The 24,787-nt window shown below is 54.2% G+C and overlaps 2 protein-coding genes across 5 annotated transcripts in view; one reads left to right on the top strand and one right to left on the bottom strand.

The window, feature by feature from the left end:
* The first annotated feature begins 39 nt into the window (after positions 1–39).
* NGB (neuroglobin) lies at positions 40–12,647 on the top strand. Of its 2 annotated transcripts, none has more exons than XM_058025673.1 (4): positions 40–1,803; positions 7,632–7,743; positions 9,249–9,368; positions 10,511–12,647. In XM_058025673.1, exons 1-4 carry the CDS (start codon positions 1,718–1,720, stop codon positions 10,655–10,657), a joined length of 465 nt encoding a protein of 154 aa, XP_057881656.1. In that variant the 5' UTR covers positions 40–1,717; the 3' UTR covers positions 10,658–12,647. The 2 variants fall into 2 exon arrangements, with proteins under 2 accessions (XP_057881656.1, XP_057881655.1); XM_058025672.1 differs by lacking the exon at positions 40–1,803 and adding an exon at positions 6,268–6,374.
* Positions 12,648–14,772: 2,125 nt separating this feature from the next.
* TMEM63C (transmembrane protein 63C) overlaps positions 14,773–24,787 on the bottom strand; it is a 32,263-nt gene continuing 22,248 nt past the window's right edge. For all 3 annotated transcript variants that reach the window (XM_058025887.1, XM_058025886.1, XM_058025888.1), the window contains exons 6-24: positions 24,301–24,338; positions 23,741–23,883; positions 23,381–23,432; positions 22,849–22,957; positions 22,343–22,416; positions 22,158–22,238; positions 21,901–22,021; positions 21,651–21,784; positions 21,310–21,432; positions 20,616–20,769; positions 19,966–20,072; positions 19,129–19,215; positions 18,544–18,609; positions 18,257–18,419; positions 17,935–18,040; positions 17,569–17,736; positions 17,179–17,294; positions 16,960–17,031; positions 14,773–16,879 (exon numbers count right to left, since the gene is read on the bottom strand). In XM_058025887.1, coding sequence (XP_057881870.1) covers positions 16,667–16,879; positions 16,960–17,031; positions 17,179–17,294; positions 17,569–17,736; positions 17,935–18,040; positions 18,257–18,419; positions 18,544–18,609; positions 19,129–19,215; positions 19,966–20,072; positions 20,616–20,769; positions 21,310–21,432; positions 21,651–21,784; positions 21,901–22,021; positions 22,158–22,238; positions 22,343–22,416; positions 22,849–22,957; positions 23,381–23,432; positions 23,741–23,883; positions 24,301–24,338 — 2,127 coding nt within the window. In that variant the 3' untranslated portion in view covers positions 14,773–16,666. The remainder of the gene's footprint in view (positions 16,880–16,959; positions 17,032–17,178; positions 17,295–17,568; positions 17,737–17,934; positions 18,041–18,256; positions 18,420–18,543; positions 18,610–19,128; positions 19,216–19,965; positions 20,073–20,615; positions 20,770–21,309; positions 21,433–21,650; positions 21,785–21,900; positions 22,022–22,157; positions 22,239–22,342; positions 22,417–22,848; positions 22,958–23,380; positions 23,433–23,740; positions 23,884–24,300; positions 24,339–24,787) is intronic.

Genomic DNA, 24,787 nt, shown 5'->3' with positions numbered 1-24,787 from the left:
CGAAGTAACAACATGAACTTTAAATGGGCCCATTGGAGAATTTAATCTAGGATAGTGATGATGTACAACAGCTTTTAGCACACAAGTATTGCTGGACTGCAATTCTAGGAGATCAGATTTTACTGCAATCCAAGCAAAGTATTGGTAAGCACAACAGGAAGGGAAACAGATACATTTGGACAAGAATAAAGTACTGTCTGTCGAAGCAGGTTTATACTTTGGAGTTGTTTTCTAATACACCACCACTAACTGTGCTCTAGGCCATGTAGTGCATGCTCTGGAAGCAGAAAGTTTGTGCTTTATAGAATGGGTGTAAGTCTGACAAGCATTATAATTGTTGTAAATTGCTTTTCCATTTTTATCCTTCTTGCAGTCATTGCTTTATCTCTATATTGCATCCAAAGCCTGTCATCTTGTTGTCATGCAGCTGACAAAAGGTAATCTTAAGGCTTCATTCACCTGACCTATTTTTTTCACCATGTATTTTAGGATGAGGTGGTTCTTAAGTACCTGGGTTTCTCCATTGACCAGAATGGGAGTTTAGATTATGTGTCCTTATGAAAGCATCTGTGTTGGATCAGCTGAGTCACACCCTGGCAGTGTGCTGGTGCCTTGCAGTGCTTTAGGGACAATAACTGTTCCATTACAAGGTGGAGAATGGAAGCAGCTGAGGAAGGGGGGAGCATCAGTTGAGAATGTGAACATGCATTAAGGTGGTACATTCTTGACATGCATCAGAAACAGTGTGGCCAAGCAGGACCAAAACAATGATTGTCCCCTTCTCAGCACTCACACCTCAAATCGTATGTTCACTTTTGGGATCCCTCACTGCAAGAAAGACATTGAGGTACTAGAGCGTGTCCAGAGAAGGGCAAAAGAGCTGGTAAAGGATCTGGAGCACAGCTCTGATGAGAAGCAACTGGCAGAGCTGGGGATGTGTAGCCTGGAGAAGAAGAAGAAGCTCAGAGGAGACCTTATCTCTCCCTACAAGTACCTGGAAGGGAACTGCAGCAAGGTGGGGATCAGTTTCCTCTCAAGTCACAAGTGACAGGATGAGAGGAAATGGCTCAAGTTTAGATTGAATATGAGGAAAAAATTCTTCATTCAGAAGGTGGCCAGGCATTGGAACAGCCTGCCCAGGGAAGTGGTGGAATTACAATACCTTAAAGTGTACAAAAACCACATAGATGTGACACTTGGGGACACGGTTTAGTGGTGAACCTAGCAGTGCGGTTTGCAGGTGAAAAATTCCTCACTGAACAGGAGAATTATTTTTGACAAAGCCTCAAAGCTTTAATGGCTTAGGTGAGGAGGAGAAGGTCTCAAGCCAGAAGTGTCCCACACACAGAAGGAATAATACAGGGGGTTTGCTTTGAGACCAGATGGCTGAGTGCAAAGCTGAAATGTGGGAATGCTGGCACGGCCCTGACATGAAGGAATGGGTGCAGTGAAATTCACAATCTTTGTTTTAATAGATCATATCCGAGATGCTATTCCTGGAGACAACTGCTGTAGGTCAAACATTTATCAGAGATGGCCTAATCAATAGTGTCAATTAAAACTGCAAGGAGGGAGAGAACAAAGAGAGTTGAGATCAGAGAGAAGACGATCGATGACCGCTTGAGAGACCAACAGTCCTTCTGAAACAAGAAATCCAGGGGGGAAACTACAGAGGAGACTCCACAATGAATAAAGCACTCTTTTACAAGTTTTTGCCATGATGTTTCAGCAGCTGAAGGATGAGCCAGTCCAGATGCATAAGGACAATTGGAGGAAAATCCAAGACCATGTGCATCATCCCAGGTAGGACAGAAGCCAGGTAACTGTGCTAACACAATGCTTGCCAAGTTGCCAGGCACATTAGCTAGAGCACCATGTTGAGCTAATGAGGCTGCAGAGCTTTTGCTTGCATCCCACCAGCCTGGGGTGCACACAGCTGCATGGCCATATCTTATGACCAAATTCAGCTTGTGTGTCAAGACTGACATGGTCTTGAACTCTTTGAACTCACTTTGGCAGAGTGCCTTACAAAAGGCAGAGGTTGCTTCTTGGAAGAAACATGTTGGTGTTGGGTTATCACTGTGCTAGGGAGCCCAAGGTAAATAACATCTGGGGTAAGGTCTGAGCATCTGCAAGTGCCAGACCTGGTCCAACAGCTCCATGTGATCCCCTTTGACTTTTCTCTCCATTTTGTGTCTGGTCATCCTATGACTGTTTTCACCTGTCTGTACAAATATTCCCTAACTGGCCACAGGATATTCAGGATAAAGCTGGGGATGTCTAGCAAATTGAATTCAAAAGAAGTTTTCATTATATTCTACTGTTCAATCCCCCTCTGCCTGTCCCTCTCCTCTTAGCCCAGATCCCCACCACTGAGGGTGTAGTGCTGCCCTGTTCTCTCCACAGGCATGGTGACAGCAAGCAAGCTCTGCAGCTCATCTAAATAATGTTATGGACAAGACTATCACCTCCTGCATCACTTTTGATTCTTGTTATGCAACCATATTTCATGGCTGGCTTTGCTACTGCGCTGTGCTGCACCATGGCCTGAGGGGTTGCTTGAGAAGAATTCTGGGAACCTTGCATGATTTTTGCCCCCACCTGAGGATGGGATGGGAGGTGAAGGGAGTCTGGGAAAAAGAGACTTGTCATAATCTGGCTTTGAGACTGGGGAAAAGGGGAAACAAAGGGGATTAGCCAAGCCCAGGAGTCTGTATCCTAAGTGAGCAGGGAGCCTGAGGCAGATAGATCAGAGTGTCATTATTTATGAACACTCACAGATGCAGAATTGGAAATGAGCAAGAGTTCAAAGGGAGATATGGGTTTGTTAGTGCAGCAGCTGGGATGAGAACTGATGGTGCCACAGCAGCACAGGCAGAGCAGTCATCCCTGGGCCAGGCACACAGGGCCTTCCTGGGCAGGAAGGGTTGTTCTTCAGGGGCTGTGAACCCTGAGTGCTGGGCTGGGGACTGGGCTCACTTTATGAGCTTACTCCTAGTTCTCTCACTCTGTTTTATGAGATTGGGCAACTTTCTTTCCCTGTGGGTAAACCGAGGCACTGAGCAAGTAAAGCTGACACTTGGCAAGGAGGTTAAGAGTGTTGGTACTGTAACTCAAAGTGGATGTAGATTACAATAATGAAACCCAGTGCAAACTAAAAATATGATAAATTTGTGTTCTCCCAAAGCACAAAAGAGCATTATCATTCTCTTTGCATCTCAGTGAATTTCTCCAAAAACCTCCCTCCCCTTTCTTCAAGAGGCCTACAGATGGAGCAGTCTGTGCTGCTGACCTGGTTGTTCTTCACTCCTGAGAGCTCCAGGGACAGTCTTGCAGGAATCCAAGAGGAGCTCAGAAAAGAGCTGAACTGCAGGTTAGGTACATGGAGCCAAGAGAGCTGGGAACCATCACAGGAAACCCTCAGACCTCAGAGCATTGCAGTGCTCAACCTCTTGCTGAGATTCTCATGCTTGAAGGCTCACAAAACATTTGGAACAGGAAGAAAGGTTTTCTTGTTTGCTTCCTTGAACTTGAAATCCTCTCTAGACCTGTGCTCTCAGCGCCTTGGTGCTGTGACAGCAGGAGGAGCTCTGACAGCCACATAACTGCAAGGGAGAAGCTGCTTTGCACACAGGCAAGAGCACTGTCTGTCCCAAACCCTCGCTCTTTTCAATTCTTTGAGTGGTGCTTTGAACATTTCTTATCCCTGAGCTCTCCCTGTCTCCCTTCTCAAGTCCCTCCTTGCAGCTCCTTCTACCTGTGCTGGAAGACCTATGCTGTCACAGGGGAAAAAATACTGGGCTTTTCAGGAGAGTGGGGATGTATCAGTGCCAGAAGGCAGCAAAGGGGTGGATTCACTGTTCAGATAGTCAGGGGAGATGGGGAAACTGCTCCTAAATGTATCCTGCCCAGAAGGAGCTGTTGCTGGTGGGCAGGGAAGAGTTCTTGGACTCTACTGTGTGTCATACCTCTGTAGGTTTTGGGTGCCAGTCTGGGTACCAACAGGTGGGTGGGGATATGGCCAGACCATTGCCCCTTTCTTCAGCTGAGGCATTCCTGTTTTCCATGGAAGGAAGGCATATCAGTCTCAGCCCTCTCATTGCTGCCCTTATATCTGATCTGTTCTGACACTTGTGCCTTGCCTATGAGTGTTCTGCTGCTACCTGCAGAACAGAGGGAAGGTGCAGGGGCATCATTTTGGACAAGAGCCACCATTTTCTTTTGCCATCCCAGCTTCACTGCTATTGTCTGAGACACCCTTTCTGTCAGAAATGATGGCTGAACCTGTACTTTGTTCTTGCCCTGGGATAGGGTAGCTGATAGGGTACCCTATATGGATGGGAGCAAAAGTGTCCCACATCCCAAAAAATCTTCAGGAACTGATCACTCTTAACTACTACTTGCTTTTGTGAAGTTTCTCCTCCTTCACTATCAGCCAGCTCCAATGTATTCAAAATGTTCTTAAGCAAGTAATCAGCCTCGGTTGCTGCTGTGACTACACATATGTACTTCAGCTCTGCTCCTCAGCACCCTGTGGCCTGGGATGACTCTCCGTGCTCCTTTCCAGCCCGCTGGCACCACGCCACTGCCTGTCTGTTCTACCTTTATTGTTAGCAGGGCCGGGCTGAACCGTCCAGCCAGGCTCTGTGGAGCTCCGTGCCTGTGACAGGCGGCTGGCATGTCAGAGTACCTTGCCCAGAGGACCAAGGATGACACCTGGGGCTCGTTGCGGTTCGCAGCCGCCGGACAGCTGAAGGTTCATGTTCGTGGTGTCGCTGCCGGGCTGCTCTCCGCCCTGCTCGGGTTAACCCTGCAGCTCCCAGCTGCCCTCTCGGGCTCCATGCCACTTCAGCAGTTATCATGGCAGTGATTTATCATCAGCCCCCGGTGGGAAGATGCCCTTTGAAGCCACACAGCCAAGAGGCTGTTTTAGCGGACTCCTCAGTCCCATCAGTTCTGACTCAAGTGCCCAATTTTAGGACAGGATTCTTTAGCTTCCTTTAACACATGTGGAGCTTTTCCTGCACAGCATCTTGTCTGGTCTGTGCTGAGAATGTGAGGTCTCAAAATCCTGAGAAAACAGGTAATTTATCCTGGCACTTGCAGAGCCATCTCAGGTGGCTTCCTGCTGTCACTGCAGTCGGTGCTGTCACTCCAGCTCTGTAGGAGAAAGGCCCCTGGGAGACAAGCTGGGGCTGAAAACATAACATTGAGCCTTTGAACTTGTCTCCTCCCAGGGAATGTTCTCAATTCTCCCACAAGAAGAGCCTCCTTTCTGCCTACACTTAGTCAATGTGCCTCTGGGATGGGTCGGAGGCTTCTGTCTTTTCTCCTGATTACCAGAAATAAGTCTGATGTACAGAAGCAGAACTTGTAATAAGATCAGCACAATTGTCATTTTGGTGCAGACTGTGATGGTTTCAGTAATAGTTGCACCTTTGTATTGCTCTCTCCTTCTGAAACCTTAACTTTCCTGACTTCCCTTGTGCTGCTTGGGACCTCATTTGCCATTTCTTGCTTTGTTTCCTCTGTTCTGCGTAAATCCTGCAGCCAAATTAAGCAGTGTCTGAACAGCAAAGAGAGTCTGTGCATCCTGAGCACATTTGACAAAGATGTCATATCTTCTCATCCATTATTAACAACTTTGCCTGCTTCAGCTGGCATAATTAGCCTTAAATTAGACACGTACCTTGCAGTGTCTAGACTGCATCTGCCTGTGGAGACAGCGGGTGGCTGTGTGGCATCCAGGGTCTCAGTGGAAGTGGCCAAAAGCAAGAGGATGCTGTGGAGCATCGCTGGGGCCCTCCCAGGCAAAGTTTCGCTCAGAGGGAGCTGTGCTGGTGGTGAGCGAAGGTGGACAGGTCCCGGTGGTCTCCTCGCTTGTACGGCTCTGCCCTGCTGCTTCACTTGTAAAATCAGGACGACGGAAAATGTCAGCCGTGAACCAGCTGAACTTTCTGCTCTGCCCCGCGGGCCCGGGATAGGGAAGTTGGGGCATTTCGAATTTCTTTTTTCTTCCTTCCATCCCTCCTTCCTTCCTTGTCCCGAGTGAGAAGCACTCGGTGCGCGGTGAGCTCTCCCTTCCCGGCGGGGCGGCGCGGCTGGAGCGGGCTCGGCGGTGCCGGCGGGCGGAGCGCGGCTGCGGCCGTGGCGGGGGCAGCGCTGCCGCTCCCGGCGGAGCGAGCGAGGGCGGCCGCGGCTCTCCGGCCCCTCCGCCCGCCGAGCCAGCGCCTCGCCTCGGGGCAGCGGCAGCGCCCCCGGCCCGCCATGGAGAGCGGGATGCCGCTGTCGGGCGGGCAGCGAGCGCTGATCCGGGAGAGCTGGCGGCGGCTGAGCGGCAGCCCCGAGCAGCACGGCCTCGTCCTCTTCAGCAGGTGAGCGGCGCGATGCGCGCCCCGCACCCGGCCCCGGCCGCGCCGACCCGTGCGGGAGGGATGGACGGGCTCCGCTCCTCGGGAGAAACGCTTCCCTGCGCTCGGCACGGCTCCGGCCCGCTCCCGGACCGGCCCCTGTCCCCTGTCCCCTGTCCCCTCCCGCGGGGAGCCGCAGGTGCCGTGGGCAGCGGGTGGGGCAGGGCCCGGGGGCTCCGCTCCGCGCTGCTGCCCTGCCTTGCCCGCCCCTCGCCAGGGAGAACTTTCCCAGCCGAGACGGAGAGCGAGAGAGGCGGCGGGCGGGTTCTGTGCGCTCCTGCCGCTGATCCCCCGCCCTGACACCGCCACTCCTGCTCTCCGAGGGGCTGCGAACCAGGGAAGGGCCGTGCGGCCCCAGGAACCGACCCGGCCGCCAGGGAGGGATTCAGTCGCAGGGCAGAGGAAATGGTGTGCCGGATGGAATGGCTGATACCCAGCTTCTCGCCTCTCCCCAGCAGATTAATGTATTAATTATGTGAAGAGAAAAAAGGAAAAATCAATGAAAAGTCGTTTAAAAAGGGCAACCGGAAAGTTGATGAGCAGCTTTCGGAGCGAGAGGGATCCAAATCTCCCAGAGCAGGACTAGAGCAGTGACAAGAATGTGGGGGAGAGGGGTGCAGTAGTTTAATGTGCAGGATAAGGAGAAGACAGATGTGCCTGAATTACTGGTGGCCAGTTGTATCTACCTGGGTGGCTGCTAATGAGTCCCTTTTGTGCCTGACGAACCCTGGCAAGGGAGATGGGGCAGGGGGAGAGGACATGGGAGCTGGTGATGGTGCTGGGCAGTGGGGCATCAGCTGAGTTTGTACATTCCTCCCTTGGTCCAGATGGCTGCTGGAGCTTCCCGATTTGGGAGCTTTTGGGTTCAAGAGCATCAGAAAGTGGGAATGGGAATAGTTGAGATAACAGCCAACTCTTTGAGGATCAGAGCCAGGCTGGAAGACACTGCAGAGGGTTGGGTGCCAGTTCTCAAGTGCCATAAATACGTGTCTGAGAGCTGGGGTTATGGGCTAGAGAAACAGAAAGGTTTTTGTCTATAGGCAGTCTGGATTGCCCCAACTAAAACTTTTCAGAACTTTTGGACCTTTTACAGATGGAGATGGATCAGTAGGTGGGAAGAGAGGCAGAAGTAGGCTGTGAGCGTGCTGCTGATGGGGTGAGTGGCACTTTAAATAAGGCCTAGAAAGTAAGAAGATGGGGTGTTCTTTCTTGCTTTTGCAGGCTGTTTGACTTGGATCCTGACCTGCTGCCCCTTTTCCAGTACAACTGCAAGCAGTTTGCCAGCCCTCAGGAGTGCCTCTCTGCCCCTGAGTTCCTGGATCACATCAGGAAGGTGAGAGAGGGGCTGAGGCATGGCTGGAGCACAGCCTCCACGGAGGATGAAACCCTTAGGCAATGATTTGGGACTGTGGTGTGTCTGACCACATGGAAGTCTCCTCCTGAGATGGTAACTGCAGGGGTTACTCATGCTAGCAGAAGGCCAGGACTAAGTGCCCTACAACAGTGGGGAGGGAATGAGAATGCAGGTCATGGTGGCTAAGAGGCACCATCCTGATTTCCATGCCCTCATCTGAGAGTGGATTGCTTCCTGTGAAAGCTGAAAGAATCCTTCTGCTACTGTGGAGGTTCCTCGGGAGCTCACCTATGTCCAGATGAGGAGTGAAGCTCCCTGCTTGGCCCACGCTGCGCAGGAGCTGGCACAGACCTGGGCAGTGGGCCAGGCCACCCTGGGCCTGCTGCTGTGGAGGGGCTGCTGGTGCAGCTGCAGGGCCAGCAGGCCCACAGCACCTCTGAGGGGGTGCTGCAGGGCACATTCCCCTCCTCCCAAACACAGAAAGGAGCAGTGCTGGGGAGAGGCTCTTGCATGCACAGCACACCTAGTGCAGCACAGACCCTTTGCTGAGCCCTGAAGAGAAGCCACACTGGGACAAAGCACAGCCTTGGCTTGCAGATGCCTTCATAAACTGCCTGGCTCCATCTTTAAACCACTTTGGTGCTTTGCTTGCCTGTCTTTATTCCTGGTTAAGAGGCTGTTTCAGGACTGAGCTCCTCTGATAGCTGCAATCTTTTTGTTATTTTCCAGCCTCTCTTTATTGGCAACGTTAAGATTATTGCCTTGAGCTGAAATAGTTTTTTGCTCTTGTTGGAGATGAATGGCCTGTTGAAATTACAGTGCACAATTCCATCACCTCTTGGCTTTGCCAAGATAACTATGCCCTGGCTTTAATCTCTTCTTCTAATTTGTTGTGTCTGTTCCCTTCATCTTTCATTAAATCTTTTCTGTCCTGTTTCCATTTGACTCTTAATGGTCCTGGGAGACTATGGTATGTGTTTTACCACACCAGGTCAAGAGACCTGGCTGTACTCCCCATCCCATCTCTTCAAAGTAGCTTGGCTGATCTTAGAACTGAAGTGGCCTTATTCACAACTGCACCATTTTGGCAACTTCTAATTGGAAACTCTGGTCCTGGCAGCTTCTGGGGTTCCCATGCAGTTGTCCTGGGGTCATGGGAATTCTAGTGACTGCATCAGCATTAGGTCTTAACCTGCAAGTGCTCTGCTGTGTGGCTGTTTATCCCCTCTGGGACAGGGTGGTCAGCAGTGCTGCTTGCTGTGCAGCCCTGGTGGTGTCCCATGGAAGGATGTGGTGTGTGCTGCTGCCAGCCTCACTGATGGGACACATGGATCACAGCAGAGCAAAGAAAAGCTCAGAGGGCATCTGGCCTGGGAGAGGGTCAGGCTGACAAGGGTGAAGTAGAGGATCAGACACTTTGTTTCCTCTGGGAAGGAAGCTGAACCTTTCTGTAATGCCATTCTGCCTTTCTGCTCCTGTGCTAGGTGATGCTGGTGATTGATGCTGCTGTGAGCCACCTGGAGAACTTGTCCTGCCTGGAAGAGTATCTCTGCAACCTTGGCAAGAAGCACCAGGCAGTTGGTGTGAAGGTTGAGTCTTTCTCGGTGAGGTGTTCTCCCTTGTCTCGCTGTGGCTGTGTTTGCTCACCCCTGCCTGCAGCCCTCAGCTGCCCCATCCTTCCTCTGGCTTCAGCTGTCTGGAGAGAGCTGATGGCTCAGGGCAGCCTGTCCAAGGTGCTGATAGCAATGTAGTGCCACTGCCCCAGTGAGGGAAACCTTTGAGTTCCCCTTGTTTTCTGCCCTTGCCCAGTAAGCCCAGGCAGAAAGGATAGATGGGAGCAAAGCATTTCCACTATTTGAAGAGGGCCATGGTTTAGGACACTGCAGTCTCTCCTGTGCCACAGGGCTGCAGGCTCAGCCTTTGCCCTGGATCCTTTGCATCTGATGCTCTGGGCAAACCTCACCCCACCTGGAAAAGGGAGCATCCACCTCTCTGTGTCTTCACTGGGATGGGGTTGCTGCACCTCAGCCCCTGCTTCCTTCATGCCAGTAACACCCAAGCATCTTCCATATTAAACCCTTGATCACTCCTCTCCTGCTGTCAAGCATGGACAGAAATGCAGTGGGAAAGGGTGGGCTGAAGAAAAGCTTTCTAACCCACACCTGGCTCGTTCCTATTGCTAGCTTGTGTTCTCTTCAGAGGCAGCAGGGTCCCTTTTGTTTGGGGCAGTGATGCCCGCCAGCCCTGACTCAGTGGGAGGGTGCTCCTGCATGGGGCTGCTCCCAGCTCTGTGAGGAGCAGTGCCCTGTGGAGAAGCCTGAGGCGCTGAGACATGCCCTAAGCATCCAGTATGGAGTCTGATCCACTCTCCTGACATCAGGGCACTGCTCAGCTCTGCTGCTCCACAGCTCTGCCAAGGGATGGGGCCAGCCACCTGCACCTGGGAGCCACAGAAACGGGATGTGCACCTCTCCCCTGGCGTTACATGTGCAGTGTCAGCCCTTGTTCCCTGACTTCCACTCCACACTCATCCATGGTGAGGGCCAGCACAGGGCAGGGAAGAGGATGGCATGGGCTGGTTCTGGGCCCCCTCTGATGAGCCAGGGACTGGAGGGGCCTGGTACTGTTGGTGGAAGAGGAGCAGGCGCCCTGCAACTGTAGAAGTCAAAAAAGGTGGCAAAGTGAGACAAGAGACTGAATGTCATCCTCTGGTGCTGAGCTTGACACCTCCTTGTTTGGTTTGCAGACTGTCGGCGAGTCCTTGCTGTACATGCTGGAGAAATGCCTTGGTGCTGCCTTCAGCCCAGAGGTGCAGGAAGCTTGGAGCAAACTCTACAGTGCTGTGGTGAAAGCCATGCAACGTGGCTGGGAGAGCCTCCCAGAAGGGGACTAGCTCCTGCCAGCCATCCCTGTCCCTGACCGTGCAGCGCTCCTGAGCACAGGGAGTCTCACACCACACTCGCTGCCTCTCCCCACCTCTGTCTTGCTGTGTGCCCCAGCCCATGGCTGCGTCTGCCACTCACACTGCTGCAGGGCTCTCACCTGGTTCCATCCTGCTTCAACACGAGCGTGTGTCTGCCTTTGCTCAGGGCTGGCAGGGCGTGTCCCTGCAGAAAGCCTGGCAGTGCCGCAGCACAGCTATGCCACCCTGCCCCAAGTTCCTTCAGGAACACCAACACCCAGGTGCCTACTCTGGGTTTTAGCTTGCTCATCTTCCCTCCTCTTGCTACCCCAGGTAGGTGACAGCTGGCACTTGGGGTTGGGCTTATTTGCCCAAAATCCCATTTGCTGTGCTTTACCTGCCAGGTCTGACATGCTCAGTCCTCCTGTGCTGCTGTACCTGGCTCAGCTGTGGCAGTGACAGATTTGGCTCCATCCAGGTCAAAAGGCAGCAAGAGAGCAAGGCTGGTCACACCGTGTGGCTGTCCTCAAACCTTGCAGAGAGTTTTCCCCCTCTCCCATCATCAATATATCCCTACCAGATGGTTGATCCTGGTGCTTTTTTCTTCCTTGCCTCTGACCTGGATGGGATCCCTGGCTTTTCCCTGTGTCAGGTTGGCCACAACCCAGTAGGTTTCCTAGGAGTGCTTCAGGCAATGGTGTCACATTAATCCCAAGGTGAGACTACTTTTGGCAGGGTTGGGCTGTCAGCTGAAAGGCTTTGTGTTGATTTGGCCAGCTGGTTTAACCTTAGAGCTATCTGAAATGCAGCAACAGCAGCAGTAGCAATGCCTGTTTACTGCTTTGTGTTTAGGAAAATAAAATAAATCCAAGGAAAAGATGTCTTTAAAATGAAGGTTGCAATCGTGTCATAGCAACAGCTTCCAGAAATTCTGGCTCTTGGCCAGAGGAAGCAGAGCTGGAATCTTTCTGCCAATGCTGTCAGAATCTGGAGCGCTCCCCAGCTGCTCACAGTGCCCATCTGCAGAGTTCCTCACGCTTACAGCAATGAGGAGACAGCATCTGCTAGAAGAAATCTCAGAAAACTGCTGAGAGGCAGCACCTGAAGGCTTTGTGAAGGGGCTGAACTTGAGCACGTTGAGGAAGAGTTCATCTTTATGGGGAAGTCACTGTGGAATATGTAGAACAATGTTTCTGGCCACTGTTAGCCCCAGACAAGGACATGGAGCAATTATTCAGTTACAGGCACCCTTTTTTCTGCTTCTTCAGGGCAGTAGGAGCCCAGTGTTGAGGTCTGAGATGCTCCTGTTCTGAAGACACATTCCTCCTGTTCTCAGATGTCCTCCACTCTGGGGCAGGAGAAAGCTGCCTGCTCAATGTAACTGAGGTCTCCTAGGCCCCTGCCATGGAGGGGATGATGAGGTGCCCTGTAAGATGGGTCTCTAGTGCAGTGCCATGGGCTACCATCAAAAACCCCCCCAAGGTGTGTTTGGAGGAAAGTTAACAGGTGTTGTGAAACAGACAGTGTTCCTTGTCTTCCCCATGGTACCATGTTCTGCCCCTGCAGCCCTGCAGTGTGGTGGTGTCCTGCCCATCCTGGCCCATGACTCTCTCCATCAGCTGAGTCAGGTGGAGTTCTCCCCATTCTTGCACCCAGTAGTGAGGGATGGAGGAGCTGGGGCTTTGATGGCGCTGTAGGGGGCACGAGGGTTTGGGAATGTCCTCTTTGCAACCCTGTTATGGGGCATCAGCCTTCAGCATCATGGGACACCTCCTGGCTCCGTGTGACAAGTAGGCAGCTCTGTGATGGGTGGGATATGAGTGTTACTACCCAAACCATCCCTGCTCCCTCTAGCTTTCCCAGCTCCTTGACGTCTGCTCTTCTGTGCCACATTTTATGTAACTCCCAAGAGAACTGGTTTGTGTGCCTCTTATACCCAGCTGTACTGTTTATTAAAAAACAACAGTGAGTCTTCGCCTTTTCTGATGCCTTGTGTTTATTTTAATATAAAAGCCCCAAGCAGACCAGGAAAAAAGAATGACAGAGGGGAGTTTCTTGTTGATTCTAGCTTTGGAGATATTGGTCACTGGGAGCGCTTGTGTAGTGCAGCTTGACTGACATGAGAAGGCATCCACCAGCAAAAGCATGTTGGGAGCTTTTGTGCCTGGTAATTCAGCAGGTGAGCAGTGGAGGTGCTAACAGAGACACCCTGCTACTGATTGCTCAGACCCTTCAAGTCTGATAATCTCTAAGGGAATCAGAATTTTAAGCAATCAGCCTAAAATTCCCTTTTCTGTTGTTCAGATACTGCTTTTTTTGTTTTGTCATAGCATGGGCTCACCTGTTGCTGGTCACCTGCCATTGGTCACCCAGTGCTGGTCATCATCAGCAGCAGAGCATGGACTTCATAATGAAGTCCTGTCTGGTTCCATGGAGCATCATCCACCCTGCCATAACTGGATTGCAGAGTCATTCCAGCAACCCTGCCCAGGGAGCAGCTGGTGAGGATGCAGGAGGTTCTGTCTTCTAGCATGTTCTAGCTTTGACATGAAGGGTTTCCAGCCCTGTGAGAGTTGGGAAAGATGCTGGAAGAATGGTGCCTAGAGTGGGGAAGCCAGGCCAGGGTCTGTAATAGCATCTTCCAAAGGCTGGAAATCCCAGCCCTGGCACAGGAGAGAAGGAAAAACATCCTGAGACAGCCATGCTGCCCATTTAGGATGGGATTGTTCCAAAAGGCAATGTGTGATGGGCTGTGAAGGGCATGGAGAGCAGCAGAGATCTGAATTTAAAGAAATACCCCCTTTGGGTCATTGATAGTTAATTTTCCCACTCTTGGTCTCAGGACTGGTGGTGGGAGCCCAAACCTGGCACTGCAGGGTAGGGCCAGCCTGGCAGGCTCCACCAGCACTCCCATCTTTGGCTGCCTGTGCCAGCAGGGAGTTTTGCTAAGCTCCCACAGACTCCCCTTTGCTGTGGCTGCTGCCCAGTGGGGACGGTCCTGTCACTGCCTGCCAGCAGCTGGCACAGTGGGAGACTCCATGCCATTGCTGGGCCTGGCTGTGAGGGATTCTGAGTGCAGGCTGCCCTCAGGGAGCGGGGTGTGAGCGGGGTTCAAGGCAGAGTGCAGTGTGCCAGGGCTGACACCCTCAGCAGGCCCTGGGGAGCTTCCCGGTGTGAGGCCTGGGGAAGCTGCAGCCAGGGGCCCTGCCCAGCTCCCAGCCAGAGCCCCTGCCCAGCTCCCCAGCACAGCACTGCCCGGTGTTAACTCTGTTTACCTCTCCTTACCAATCGTGGGGGGTCTCTGTAGGGGCATGCGATGGGTTTTACATTTCCCAGGTGTTCACCCAAAGGGAAGCCCTCCCCATGCCTCCTGCCCCGTGCCATTAACCAGAGTGGCAGGGCTCACTCCAGGGAAGCTGAGGAGGAGCCAGCAGGAGGAACCTGCTGAAACCAGAGGCAAATCATTCAAGTAGGAATTGAGGTAAAAAATAGTGTGTATTTTGGGAGGGAGGAGGGCAGAAAAGGACACTGTTCTCTCAAAATCTAGAGAAGGACTTCCAAAATGGTGTTCACCCCCTTCCCTGGGACTTGCTGGTGGGTAGTTCAACTTTGGATACACCACTCCATCCTCAGATGGGATGGGTTCCTCCTGTCCCTGACCCTTGCTGTGGTTCCAGAGGGGCTCCAGGCCACCCTTGGGCTACCCTCAAGCAGCATCTGCACCTTTGGTGGTGTTCTGAGCCAGCGCTGCCAATGCAGTGACTGCTGACAGAAGGTGGGCAAGAAAGGCACACGAGTGTCCCAGCCCACCCTCAATGGGGGGATGGTGCCAAGGGCTGTGCCAGTCTATCTGGGACAGTGAGGTGCCCTCCCACTCCTGAAACTTTGTTGCTTCTGCCCATATGTTGGGGTTTGTTTTTATGGGGATCATAGTGGGCAGTCTGGAGGTGGGGATGTGTCCAAGCAGTCTCCTTGCCATGAAGCATGTGCAGGATGTCCCAGGCAGGGTCAAAAGCAGCCCATAGGTGGGAAAAGGCTCCAGTGGCAAGGGTTCCCCCTAACCAGTGCCAGGAAGACGCATGGGGGCGATGACGCCAGGCAGCAGCTGGGTGAAGTCATTTTATTCAAGGCACGGTCATAGCAATAAATCACGAGAAGGTACAGACCTCTGGCACATTCCTGCAGAGGGGCAGCCAAGGGCAATCAGACCAGCAGCCCGAGCTCCCGAGGACACAGTGCCACTAGCAGGCACTTGCTTCCACCCTCAGAGAGGCCACCAGCATGCCCGTGCCCTGCCTGGGGCTGCCTCTGGAGCAGGCAGTGAGGGGAGCAGCTGAGCTGTGGGCAGCCACGGGGGCACCTGGGCAGGAGGCCACAACCCCCCCAGGGAACTTTTTGGGATTAGAAGGGTGTGTCTGAGCTCAAGGCTCCCCCGAGGCAGCCCCTTTGTGGCTAGGGTGCCACAGCCACCGCCCCAGCGTGCAGGAGCGCAGGTGGGACGGGGGCCATGGGACTGCCAGCCAGCTGAGATCCACCAGCCCCACAGGAACGTCCTAAGGGCCCCCTTAATGCTCTCACTGCTGGGCTGCTTCTCAACCTGCCCCCAGCCCAGAGCTGGCACACTACCCCTCCTCCCAGTGGCACTGCTAATGCTAACCAGTGCCAAGGAGCATCTGCCTTCACACAACAGCACTCGGCATGCCAGCAGCCCTGGGGCTGGCAGAGCTGTGCCTTCCTCCCTTCCCTCCCTGCACTGCCCTGGGACGATGCAACTCTGGCTGCTCTGAAGCTAGCAGGAGAATCAGGGGCAGGAAAATCAGCCCTGAGGCCAAAGCAGGGCTGAGTGAGGAGCCAGCATGCCCAGGTGGGTTTTGGTGGGAGAGGAGCTGAGGAGAATGAGGATAAACCTTCATCCCCAGAGGCCACCACAGGTATTCTGGATGAGCTGGAAAACTCCAGGGATGCTGTCTGGGCAGGTAATGGCACATTTACACTAATCACAGCAGGACTCACACTTGAGAGGCAGTGTGGCTACTGGGGGAGCATCCCACAGCTGCAGCTTGTGGACAAGGACAGGCAGGCAGGATGTGGTGGACCAGGAGGACCTGGAAGCCCAGGTCCTGCCAGCCTCCACCTGTCCCCCCTGTTCTGTTGCATTAGGACAGAGCTATTCTGGGTCCCATGGGCAGCCCCAGTGAGAGCATGAGCACGATGGGTGCTGCCAGGGAAGAGGAGTGAAAAGGAGCTGCCCTCAAAGCCATTAAACACACTTGTCTCTTGACCTTCCACTTCTCCTCAAGAGCCCAAGGGCACAGGCATTGTGCAACAAGATGGGGGGGATGGGGTGAGAGGCTGAGGAAGAGCTGGGCTTGCATTTGATGCCTACCTTGGTGCAGGGCTGTTGGTGCTCATGTAGGGGCTCTGGTGGCAGATGTAGGGACACCCACCTCCTCCACCAAAGCACAGGCATGTCAGCAGCCCCTGCTGAAATGGGCAAAGAGGGGCAGGCAGCAGCCTGCAGGCCAGCAGCAGGGGAGGCAGCAGAGCTGCCTGAGCAGTGGATGGCTGGGGTGAGATGCAAGGGTTACGGGTGGCTGTCCCCTGCCACTGAGGACCCAGAGGACAGCGTGGTGGCAGGCACATTCATCTGGGCTGTCTGGGCTGCTTCCTCCTCTCAGAGGGGACAGGGCCTCCCTCCTGCCCCCAAAAGCATGGCCTCTCAGAGAGACCCTCTCCCTATTCTGCTGCACCCCCTCTTCCCCATGTGTGCTGGAAGAGGCAGATGGGGACAGGGGGGCACTAGGGGGCTCAGCCAGTGCAGGCAACAGGAAGGACCATCAGACCCTCCTGCCACTGCCCATGCAATGGGGTCTCTCCCTCACATCAGTCTTGTCATCCCCTGCTCCATCAGCAAGGTGGCCCCACCAGTGCAGGGAAGGCTCCTCCTGCCCCAGGGCACGTCCTCCACTCCCAGCACAGTCTCAGCTGTGGCAGGGATGCTCACTGGTAGCGAGCCTGGCTCTCCATCACGGGGCCGCTCCTGTACTCGCCCTCCACGGTCTCCAGCTCTGTCTCGAAGCTCTGCAGCCCCCCATCCTCCCCATCCTCTGCTGGCTCCAGGTGGTTGCCCATGGTGCCATAGGACTGGTGTGCCGGAGAGGCTGCCGGCGTCAGGCTCAGCTCAGGCTCCTGCAGGACGGTGGCCACAAAGAGCTGCCCCGGGGGGCAGGGGGCCATCAGGACCCGGGGAGCGAGAGCAGATGGCCACAGCAGGGCTGGGAAGGGGTACTCACATTGGAGTTAGGGGTGGAGGAAACGCTGCTCCGCTCCACGTCATTGAAGGCGCCCTCAGACTGGTCAGACATCTGAGGAGAAGGAGGCCATGAGGAAATCATGGTTGGGAGGGCAAAGCTTTGGTAGGGACAGCCAGGTGCTATCTCAGATTCCCCAGGGCAAGCCAGGAGGGGATGCACGGGGGTGAAGGAACAGAGCAGGTGGCTGGCTGCGCTCACCTGGTAGCTTGAGGGTTTCCGTGGCTGCAGCTTCTTCAGGCAGAGGCCAAAGAAGGAGAAGATGATGCAGGAAAGGAGGACCACAAAGGTGAAGAGGGTGACAGGCCGGGTGGGACCTAGAGCACAGAGACACTGGGGCAGCATATAAGCCTCCAAGAACCTGCTGCATGTCCAGCTGAGCACCAGGCTGGTGCCTGCTTTGGGTATTACAAGCTCTCAACCCCCTTCCCAAAATACAAGCTGACACCTCCTTCATCTGCCAGGTCTTCACACCACCCTTATCACCCTCCATGCTGCGTCTAACTCAAGGGTGACACCAGTGGCTCATCACCCCCAAATATCAGACAGGACCCTCAGCAGTGGCAGGGCACAGCTCCAGGCTCTCCCTACCGAGGCGCAGGACGGAGAAGAAGAGCAGCCAGAACATGCAGAGGATGGGGGCCACCACGACCTGGCTGATGGCGGCGACGTGGAGGCGCTGGTTCAGTTTGGTGGGGATGTACACATAGTAAATGTTGTACCGATCAACCATGTGCTTGAGCAGCATGTAGAGCAACCCTGGTGGGACAAGAGGAGCCATTTGGATGGAGGGCAGTGGGGACAGCCAGGCCACAGGGACAGCAGGGCAGGCCCTGGGACGATGCCCAAGGGTGCCCTCTGTACCATGCAGGAAGCCTGCACTCCCATGCTGCTGCTGGTGGCTGGGACAGGCTGTTCTTGGCATGGCTGGGACCATGGGCATGGGATCATACTCACCAAAGGGGACGATGATAGGGCAGGTGATGCTGTAGGTCATGACAACAGAGAAGATACAGCAGGTCCAGGCATACTCTAGTCCAAACTGGAACTGGTAAGCTTGACTCTGGGGCACAACCAACAGAGTAATTGCCACCTCTGTCACTGCAAAGCCTGCACTTGCAGCCTGGCCCACAGGACTGCCTCACCCCCACTAGCCCCCAAGGGGCCTGAAGAAATCCCCATAAGCATCCCCACAGAACCACGACAGCCTGAGTTTGCAGGGAGTGCATCTCTGCTGCACTGGGGTCACGAAGGCTCCCAGGTGACCAGAGCCACATACCCGCTTGACATGGAGCCGCTCGGGCTCGGACTTGGCGAAGCAGAGGCGAGCAGTGTAGACGAGGAGGCCTGGGATGCGCAGCAGCTCCATGGCTGTCCCAATCAGGCTGGAGGTCACTACATAGTTGACGAAGAAGGCGCCATTGTCTGGGAGGAAAACGCACCTGCCCCGGGGACAGAGAGGTGACACAGTGAGAGAATGCTCAGGCAGGAGCTGCAAGAGCTGCTGGCGGTGGACAACAGGTGCTCCCGCTTGCCTGGGAAGTTTGGGAGCTTCCTGCTACTCACTGGAACTTGACTTCAGCCTCATCCAGAAAGTGGGTGTCGAAGAGCCAGCGGAAAAACAGGTCCAGGCTGGAGGGGATACAAGAGGAGCAGCTCAGACAGAGGGGAAGCTACAGAGCAATGTGAGAGACACCCAGCAGGAACGTGCTTTTTTCCCTGTCCTGAATGGGCAAAACCCTCTGCACCCTACACTGCCAGGGCAGCCCCTTCTGCCACACGAGACCACTGTGGAGTGTGTGCTCGCCTCCTGGATGGCCACCAGCATTACTGTAGCTGGAGCTATGCAAGACCTGACCAGGTCATTTTAGGGTCTGCTGAACCCAAGCAGCAGCTGATCACTGCCACCAGCCCCCTTGGGTCAGCTGTGTCAGCCTGGTAAGCTGCTCTGCTCCACTCCTCTGCAGGGAAGGTTTCCATCTGTGACCATGTATGAGTGGCTCAGCACTGCTAAAGGAGTGTTTTCCTCCCCAGAGATCACTGTGTTTCAGTGGGCAATGGGATCTTAGCCCTTTGGGGCTGGATTGCAGGGCCTAGGTGTGATCCTGGCAGCTTAGGAGCAGGGGGAGCAGCATGGCAGGGTGTCTGTACCTGCTCAGACCCAGCGAGGGCAGGATGATAACCATGAACACCAGGAAGAAGAAGCACTTGTGCATGGTGATCTGATTTTCACTTGACCTGCAGAGAGGGAAGACAAGAAAAGAACATTGCACTTTTTTGGGAAAGAGCAGAAGGTGGGGTGAGGGGCTGGGCTTGGTCTCGCTTTTCACCAAGGAGTGAAAAGTTGTGTGCATTTGGTCTGTACATCCACTGGGGCCTTGCAAAGACTCTCCCAGGCTAGGGTGTGTCACCATGAGGAATCTGCTGCAGCCTCTCATCTCCTTCATCTTTGCCCTCTCCTACCATCCCTGCTGGTATAGACACCCAATAAGAGGCAGATGTCTAGCGTGAATTCATGACCTGTTTCCCCCAGAAAAAGGAAAGGAGGTGGTGACAAAGCTCCTGCAAGGACTTATCAGATGAGGCACAGGGTTTGGGGTTGATGGAGGGTCAAGACAAAGAGAGCTCCTTGTAGGAGCCGGGCAGTTTCCCCTACTTTAAGCATCTTGAACCCATACCTCTGCCTTGGAGGACTGGAAGCATGCCTGGGATGGCCCTGCTGCTGCCAGTCCACCATCACACCGTCCCTCTTACAAACTTCTTCCATCTTTAAGATCCATCTTAAAACCAACTGACTTTGTCAGTAGTCTGAAAGTGTTGAGGACTTTGGGAAGCAAATGGCTCCTTTGTGCATGGACAAAGGGGGCTCTGCTCCACTGGGGGGGTCTGCTGCTCACTGCCTGCCTCCCTGCAGGCTGGGTTCCCCTTTCCACTGCAGTTCCTCCCATCTGTGGCAGCCCTGGGGACTGTGGGGACCAGCCCCATTACCTTGTCCAGTGAGACTCGAAGAATGCTGAGTAGTAGACAAGGAAGGGCAGGAAGACGGAGAAGGCCCAGAGCAGCAGCGTGGGGAAAAACTGGGTGATGATGGGGTTCTGCAGGAAGAGAGAGGCCAAACACCCCCTCAGCAACCCACCATAGCACAGCCAGGCTGGAGACTGCACACAATGGTCTGTGCGGCAGGTGGGCTGGAGCATCCCTCCCTGAGCAGGGGCATTTGTTTCAGGAAATAAGAACTTGAGACCAACCAAGGGCACCACAGCCATGTTCTGAGCCCCAGTGCCCACCCAAAAGCTCACAGGTCAATGAGCAAGAAGGGGCTGTGCTGCTGGCAGCTCCTGACATCTCCTGAGCTCTTTCCAAACCTTTCTTTTTGAATAGACAGCAACTTGCCTGCCTCCATGGAGGCATCAGCACCAAAGCTCAGGTGCTGCCCCAGGGCTCTGCCACTGGAAACACAACGAGAAGGGGATGGATAGCAAGCACAGACATGATCTCATCAATGACTTTGTTTCCCATCAATACCCATCCTGGTGATGGCTCATCTTAGGACAGTGTAGAGCTGGTGCCCTCCACCTGTCACAGATAAGCCTGGAAATTACGGACTTTCAGGAAAATTGGCATGGGTAAGGGACTACCTTGAGGCTCTCCACAGGGTGTGTGACATTGAACATGTCCATAGTGTTGACAATGATGGCTGGCGTTGTGAGGAAGAAAAGAAGGAGGAACAGGCAGATATTAAGCAGAATGAATCGCACCCACCACGATGTGCCATGGACTGATAAATTCTCCCTGTAAGAGGAAAACACAACTTGAACATGATGAGGATGAGGCCCCTGTGTCCTGGGCCTCCCATCATAGCTTCATGAAGCTCTGCCTCCTGCTATCTACACCAACCATCCTGGCAGACACTGTTCTGAGCTCACCCTCTTCCCCTCCCCACGGTGCTTTGCTGTCATATGCACAGCCCCCCAAACCAGAGAATAGCCACAGTGGAGGCTCATACCATCAGGAGGCTTTGGAACCAGGCCAGACAAATCACACTCTGGCAATCTAATCTCAGCTGGCTGGACCCTGCCACCTTTGGGAGGATTACCCCAATTGCTCCTGCTGACTTCTGCTGTGGCAATAGGAGGGATTTTCAGCCCCCATCACCCTTGGAAAGTGTCCTACAGATACAGACACAGGTTTCCTACAGCTATTTGGGCTCCCTACAGCTATGGGCATAGTCTCCTTATAGCTAGGTACATGGGCTCCTTATAGGTATGGACATGGGCTTCCCCATATCTGCTTGTTCCCCCTGCCTCCCTCCCTCCTGCCATGGGGGTTCACCAGATGATATCACTGGGTGAAGGGGCATAGCAAACACCCCAGTGGTGTGACTTGACCACGGTGGTGACAGAGGACTGCTGGGGGTGCTTGCGGCAGTGGATGTGGCTGTAGTCCTTCAAAATCCTGCAGGAAGAGGGAGCCAGGGGTCAGGGCTCACTTCTCGTGAGACGCTTCCCACAGCCTAAACGGGGCAGGCAATGCTGCAGATGGCAGAGGCAAAGAAGAGACCGACCCACTGCCTGGCTTTGGTGGGAAAAGCTGGCAAGGTGCCCCAGCTCCCCAGCAGTGGTGGCCAACAGGCTGATGGACATCCCCATGGCCTGTGCATGAGGGGCACTCACACAGCTGTCATCCGCTCGTCCTGGAAGGTGACGAAGGCCATATCAAGCCGCTTGAGTGTGATGCGGTTGCGCTCTGCATTGAACTCATCTGTGAGCTTCTCCTCCAGCTCCCCGTAATACTGCTCAGCATCCACCTGTGGGAGCAGCCAGGGCTGTGCTGCGCACGGGGCTGGGGCAGAGGCAAGCTGTCATGCTCTGCCTTGCCCGTGGTGCAGGTGTGCTGCCTGCAGCCCTGCCTGCAGCCTCCCACCTCATCAAAGCCACAGAAGTGGCAGCAGAAGATGCGGGCGCAGGGGTGAGTTTTGATCATGATCTTCCCCTCCTTCTGTGCCTTGGTGGTGAAATAAAGCCGCCCCTTCATTGCTTTGCGCCTGCCAGGAAGCCGATAGCAAAGGTCATGTGGGGAGCATCAGACAGACAAACATAAAGCCAGACTGGGTGCCTTGGTGTGGTGGGCAGGAGCAGCACACCCTCCCAGAGAGGCCACATGGACATGCATGCACTCACCTCTCTGCATCCAGCTTCATCAGCTTGCGCACGTCAAAGCAAAACTGGACATTGGTGACGGTGCAGCTGGGATAAGCCTCGCTGCAAGCACAGGGACATGGTGGCACCAGCAGCCAGGGGACAGGGACACTCCCTGCCACCTGCCTGCCACTCACCCAGCAAGGCTGTGGCACATGGCTACTCACTGGAAATGCTTGATGATAAGTGAAGGGTCTGTGATCTCCTTGGGGATGTGGGTAACCATCAGCGTCCGAGCAACCTTGGGGAAGAGAAGAGGCAACGGGATCTGCAGGATGGATCTGCAGGATGGAGCTGCAGGACAGAATGCTGCCATCCTGTCCATCCAGCAGCGAGCTGGGCCACCAGCTGCCACCCCAGAGGCAAGTCAGCACAGATCTCCTCAATGCCCAGTCCCAAACCCTGAGGGCACAGCCAGACAATGCCATACCCCAGACAAATGAATACAGCAGGACTTCAGTCTCAAGATACAAGACAAGAGAGAGAGATTTGCCTCCAGGCTGTCACTTTATCCAGAAGCTGGTGAAAAACAGCCACACCTTTTCCTGCCAGCCCAGTTTCATACTGTTCCTGAAAACCTCTGTACCTACTGGGACCAGCATTTGTGCAAAGCAAGAAGTTAGCCATTAGCAGCACTGAACAAGGCAGGGTTGGAGGAGAGGTGGTTTCTCACCTTCTCATTCTCTCTGTATTCCAGGTGCACAGAGTGGTGAGCCATACAAAGGACGGTGAAGATAAAATAGATTAGGGCGAAGATGCTGTGCAGCCACAGAAGACGGTCTCTGCAAGAGAAGAAGTGGGGAGCAGTGAGCACTGTGGTGAGCATGTGGCACAAGGACCAGCCTGGCACTCAGCATCTCACTCATGGCCACCCCTTCCACCCAGCAGGACCCCCTGGTGCCAGCTGTCAGACACTCACCCCAAGAACTTGAGGGGCAGCACCCAGGCTCTTGACTGAGATACTACAGAGATGCAGCTACACAACATCCCCAAGAGCACTTCTGCCAGCAGTGGGGTGCAAGAGCAGTGCCACTGGCTTGGCTGCCCTAACTGTGCTCATGTAGTACAGAGAGACAGGAGAGCCAGTGTGAGTGGTGTGTGGCTCACATGGACCTGTCCCTGTCCCCACCACAGGGCTGTGGTGAGTACTGTGCTTAGGTGCTCCCAGCAGCACACACAGCCCCCCTGCCTGTGGGAGCACCTACTGAGTTGGGATGTTGGCGATAGTTGTCCGGCCAAAGTGGGTAGGATTGTGTCCTGCAGAGGAAGAGGAGAAGCAGAAGGTTAAGAGAACACAGTGCAGTGTGCATGTCCATATTGCAGTTATTGGCTGTGGTCTTTGGTCCCTTCTTTTCCATCTCCCAGATCCCCAAGTCCCCACTGCCCTGAATTTCCCAGCCTCTTATGCTCATCTGTCACCCAGCTGAGGGTGAGCTCCTGCTCACATGGGGGCTTCTGAGAGAGGGTTTTTTTTTTCCTTCTTTCCCAGAGGCACAATGTTTGTCCAAAGGCTTGGAAGCTTGCATGGCACTCCTGAGTCATCCTGTGACTAGGGAAGCACCTACCCAGGAGGTCCCCAGAGAAGTTGACAGGCAGGATGACAGCCACGGAGAGCACGCAAACCAGCATCAGCAGGACCAGGAGGTGCCGCTGGAAGGAGAGGTAGGTGGTGGCATCGATCCCACACTTGCTCTGAATCTCCTCATCCCTGGAGAGAGGCAGGTGGGGGTCAGTGCTGGTGGTTCCTCCCCACCACCTCCTGTCATGGGGACACTGGCTTGCTCCAGTTTCCCACAACCCACACCAACTCATGACACCCTGACAGTGGCACAAAGGATTTGAGCACAGAGGGAATGAGGGACCCAAGCAGCCCTCCAACTGCATCTCATTACAGGATTGCTGTACAGGAGAGGTTGAAGCCCTTTTCTTTGGGATAGGATCTAGGGGCCAGGAGGAAATGCAGAGGTGAGCTCTCTGCTCTCTCTTCAGAGAGGATGTTTTAAGAGGGCTCTCCTCTGCCACTGCTCCCAGCAGCTCCTGGTGATGGGCTACCACCTGTGGGCACTAGTTCCCCATGGGTGGGCAGTGGTGGGGCAAGACCATAATGCCAAGCACACACACTTACTTCATCTGGTAGATAGAAAGTAGCCAGGAACAGAATCCCTAGAAGGAAAAAGAGTCAGGATGAGACAAGGACAACCACCCCCACCTCCCTAGTGAGGGACCAAGTCACAACATATGCTGGGGAAACACACAGAGGCGGTGCAGTGCCTGTGGCCTTGAGCAAATGGAGGCAGTGCCCAAGACAGCTCAGCAGTGCTCAACCCAATGGCAAAGGCAGCTGCCTCAGGAGAAGCAAGGAAAACACACTCCAAAGAGCTGATGGGAAGCTGAGCACAACCTCTCTTCCAGCCCTGATAGACCATGTGACCTTCCTGAAAGTAGTGATAAGATAATTTCTGTGAGTGGGAACAAGGAGTCTGCTGGAGCAGGGGTATAAAGGGACAGCGAAGTCTCTCTACAAACATCAACCATCCTGATGGATGTCAGCTGCATACTGTTGGCTGCAGGAGGATTTGCAGAAGAAGCTGAAGTCAAGCATTAACCCAGTG

Source organism: Melospiza georgiana, chromosome 6, assembly GCF_028018845.1.
Source record: "Melospiza georgiana isolate bMelGeo1 chromosome 6, bMelGeo1.pri, whole genome shotgun sequence".
Lineage (NCBI taxonomy): Eukaryota > Metazoa > Chordata > Aves > Passeriformes > Passerellidae > Melospiza > Melospiza georgiana.
The sequence above is the reverse complement of the archived record's forward strand: the minus strand, read 5'-3'. Positions and strand labels throughout refer to the sequence as shown.

Excerpts from the sequence above, each read along its gene's own strand:
- NGB (XM_058025672.1), top strand. The coding sequence starts at position 6,268 with ATGGAGAGCGGGATGCCGCTGTCGGGCGGGCAGCGAGCGCTGATCCGG. Across the intron at positions 7,744-9,248 it reads TCCTGGATCACATCAGGAAG|GTGATGCTGGTGATTGATGC; the intron begins GTGAGAGAGGGG and ends CTCCTGTGCTAG. Across the intron at positions 9,369-10,510 it reads TGAAGGTTGAGTCTTTCTCG|ACTGTCGGCGAGTCCTTGCT; the intron begins GTGAGGTGTTCT and ends TTTGGTTTGCAG.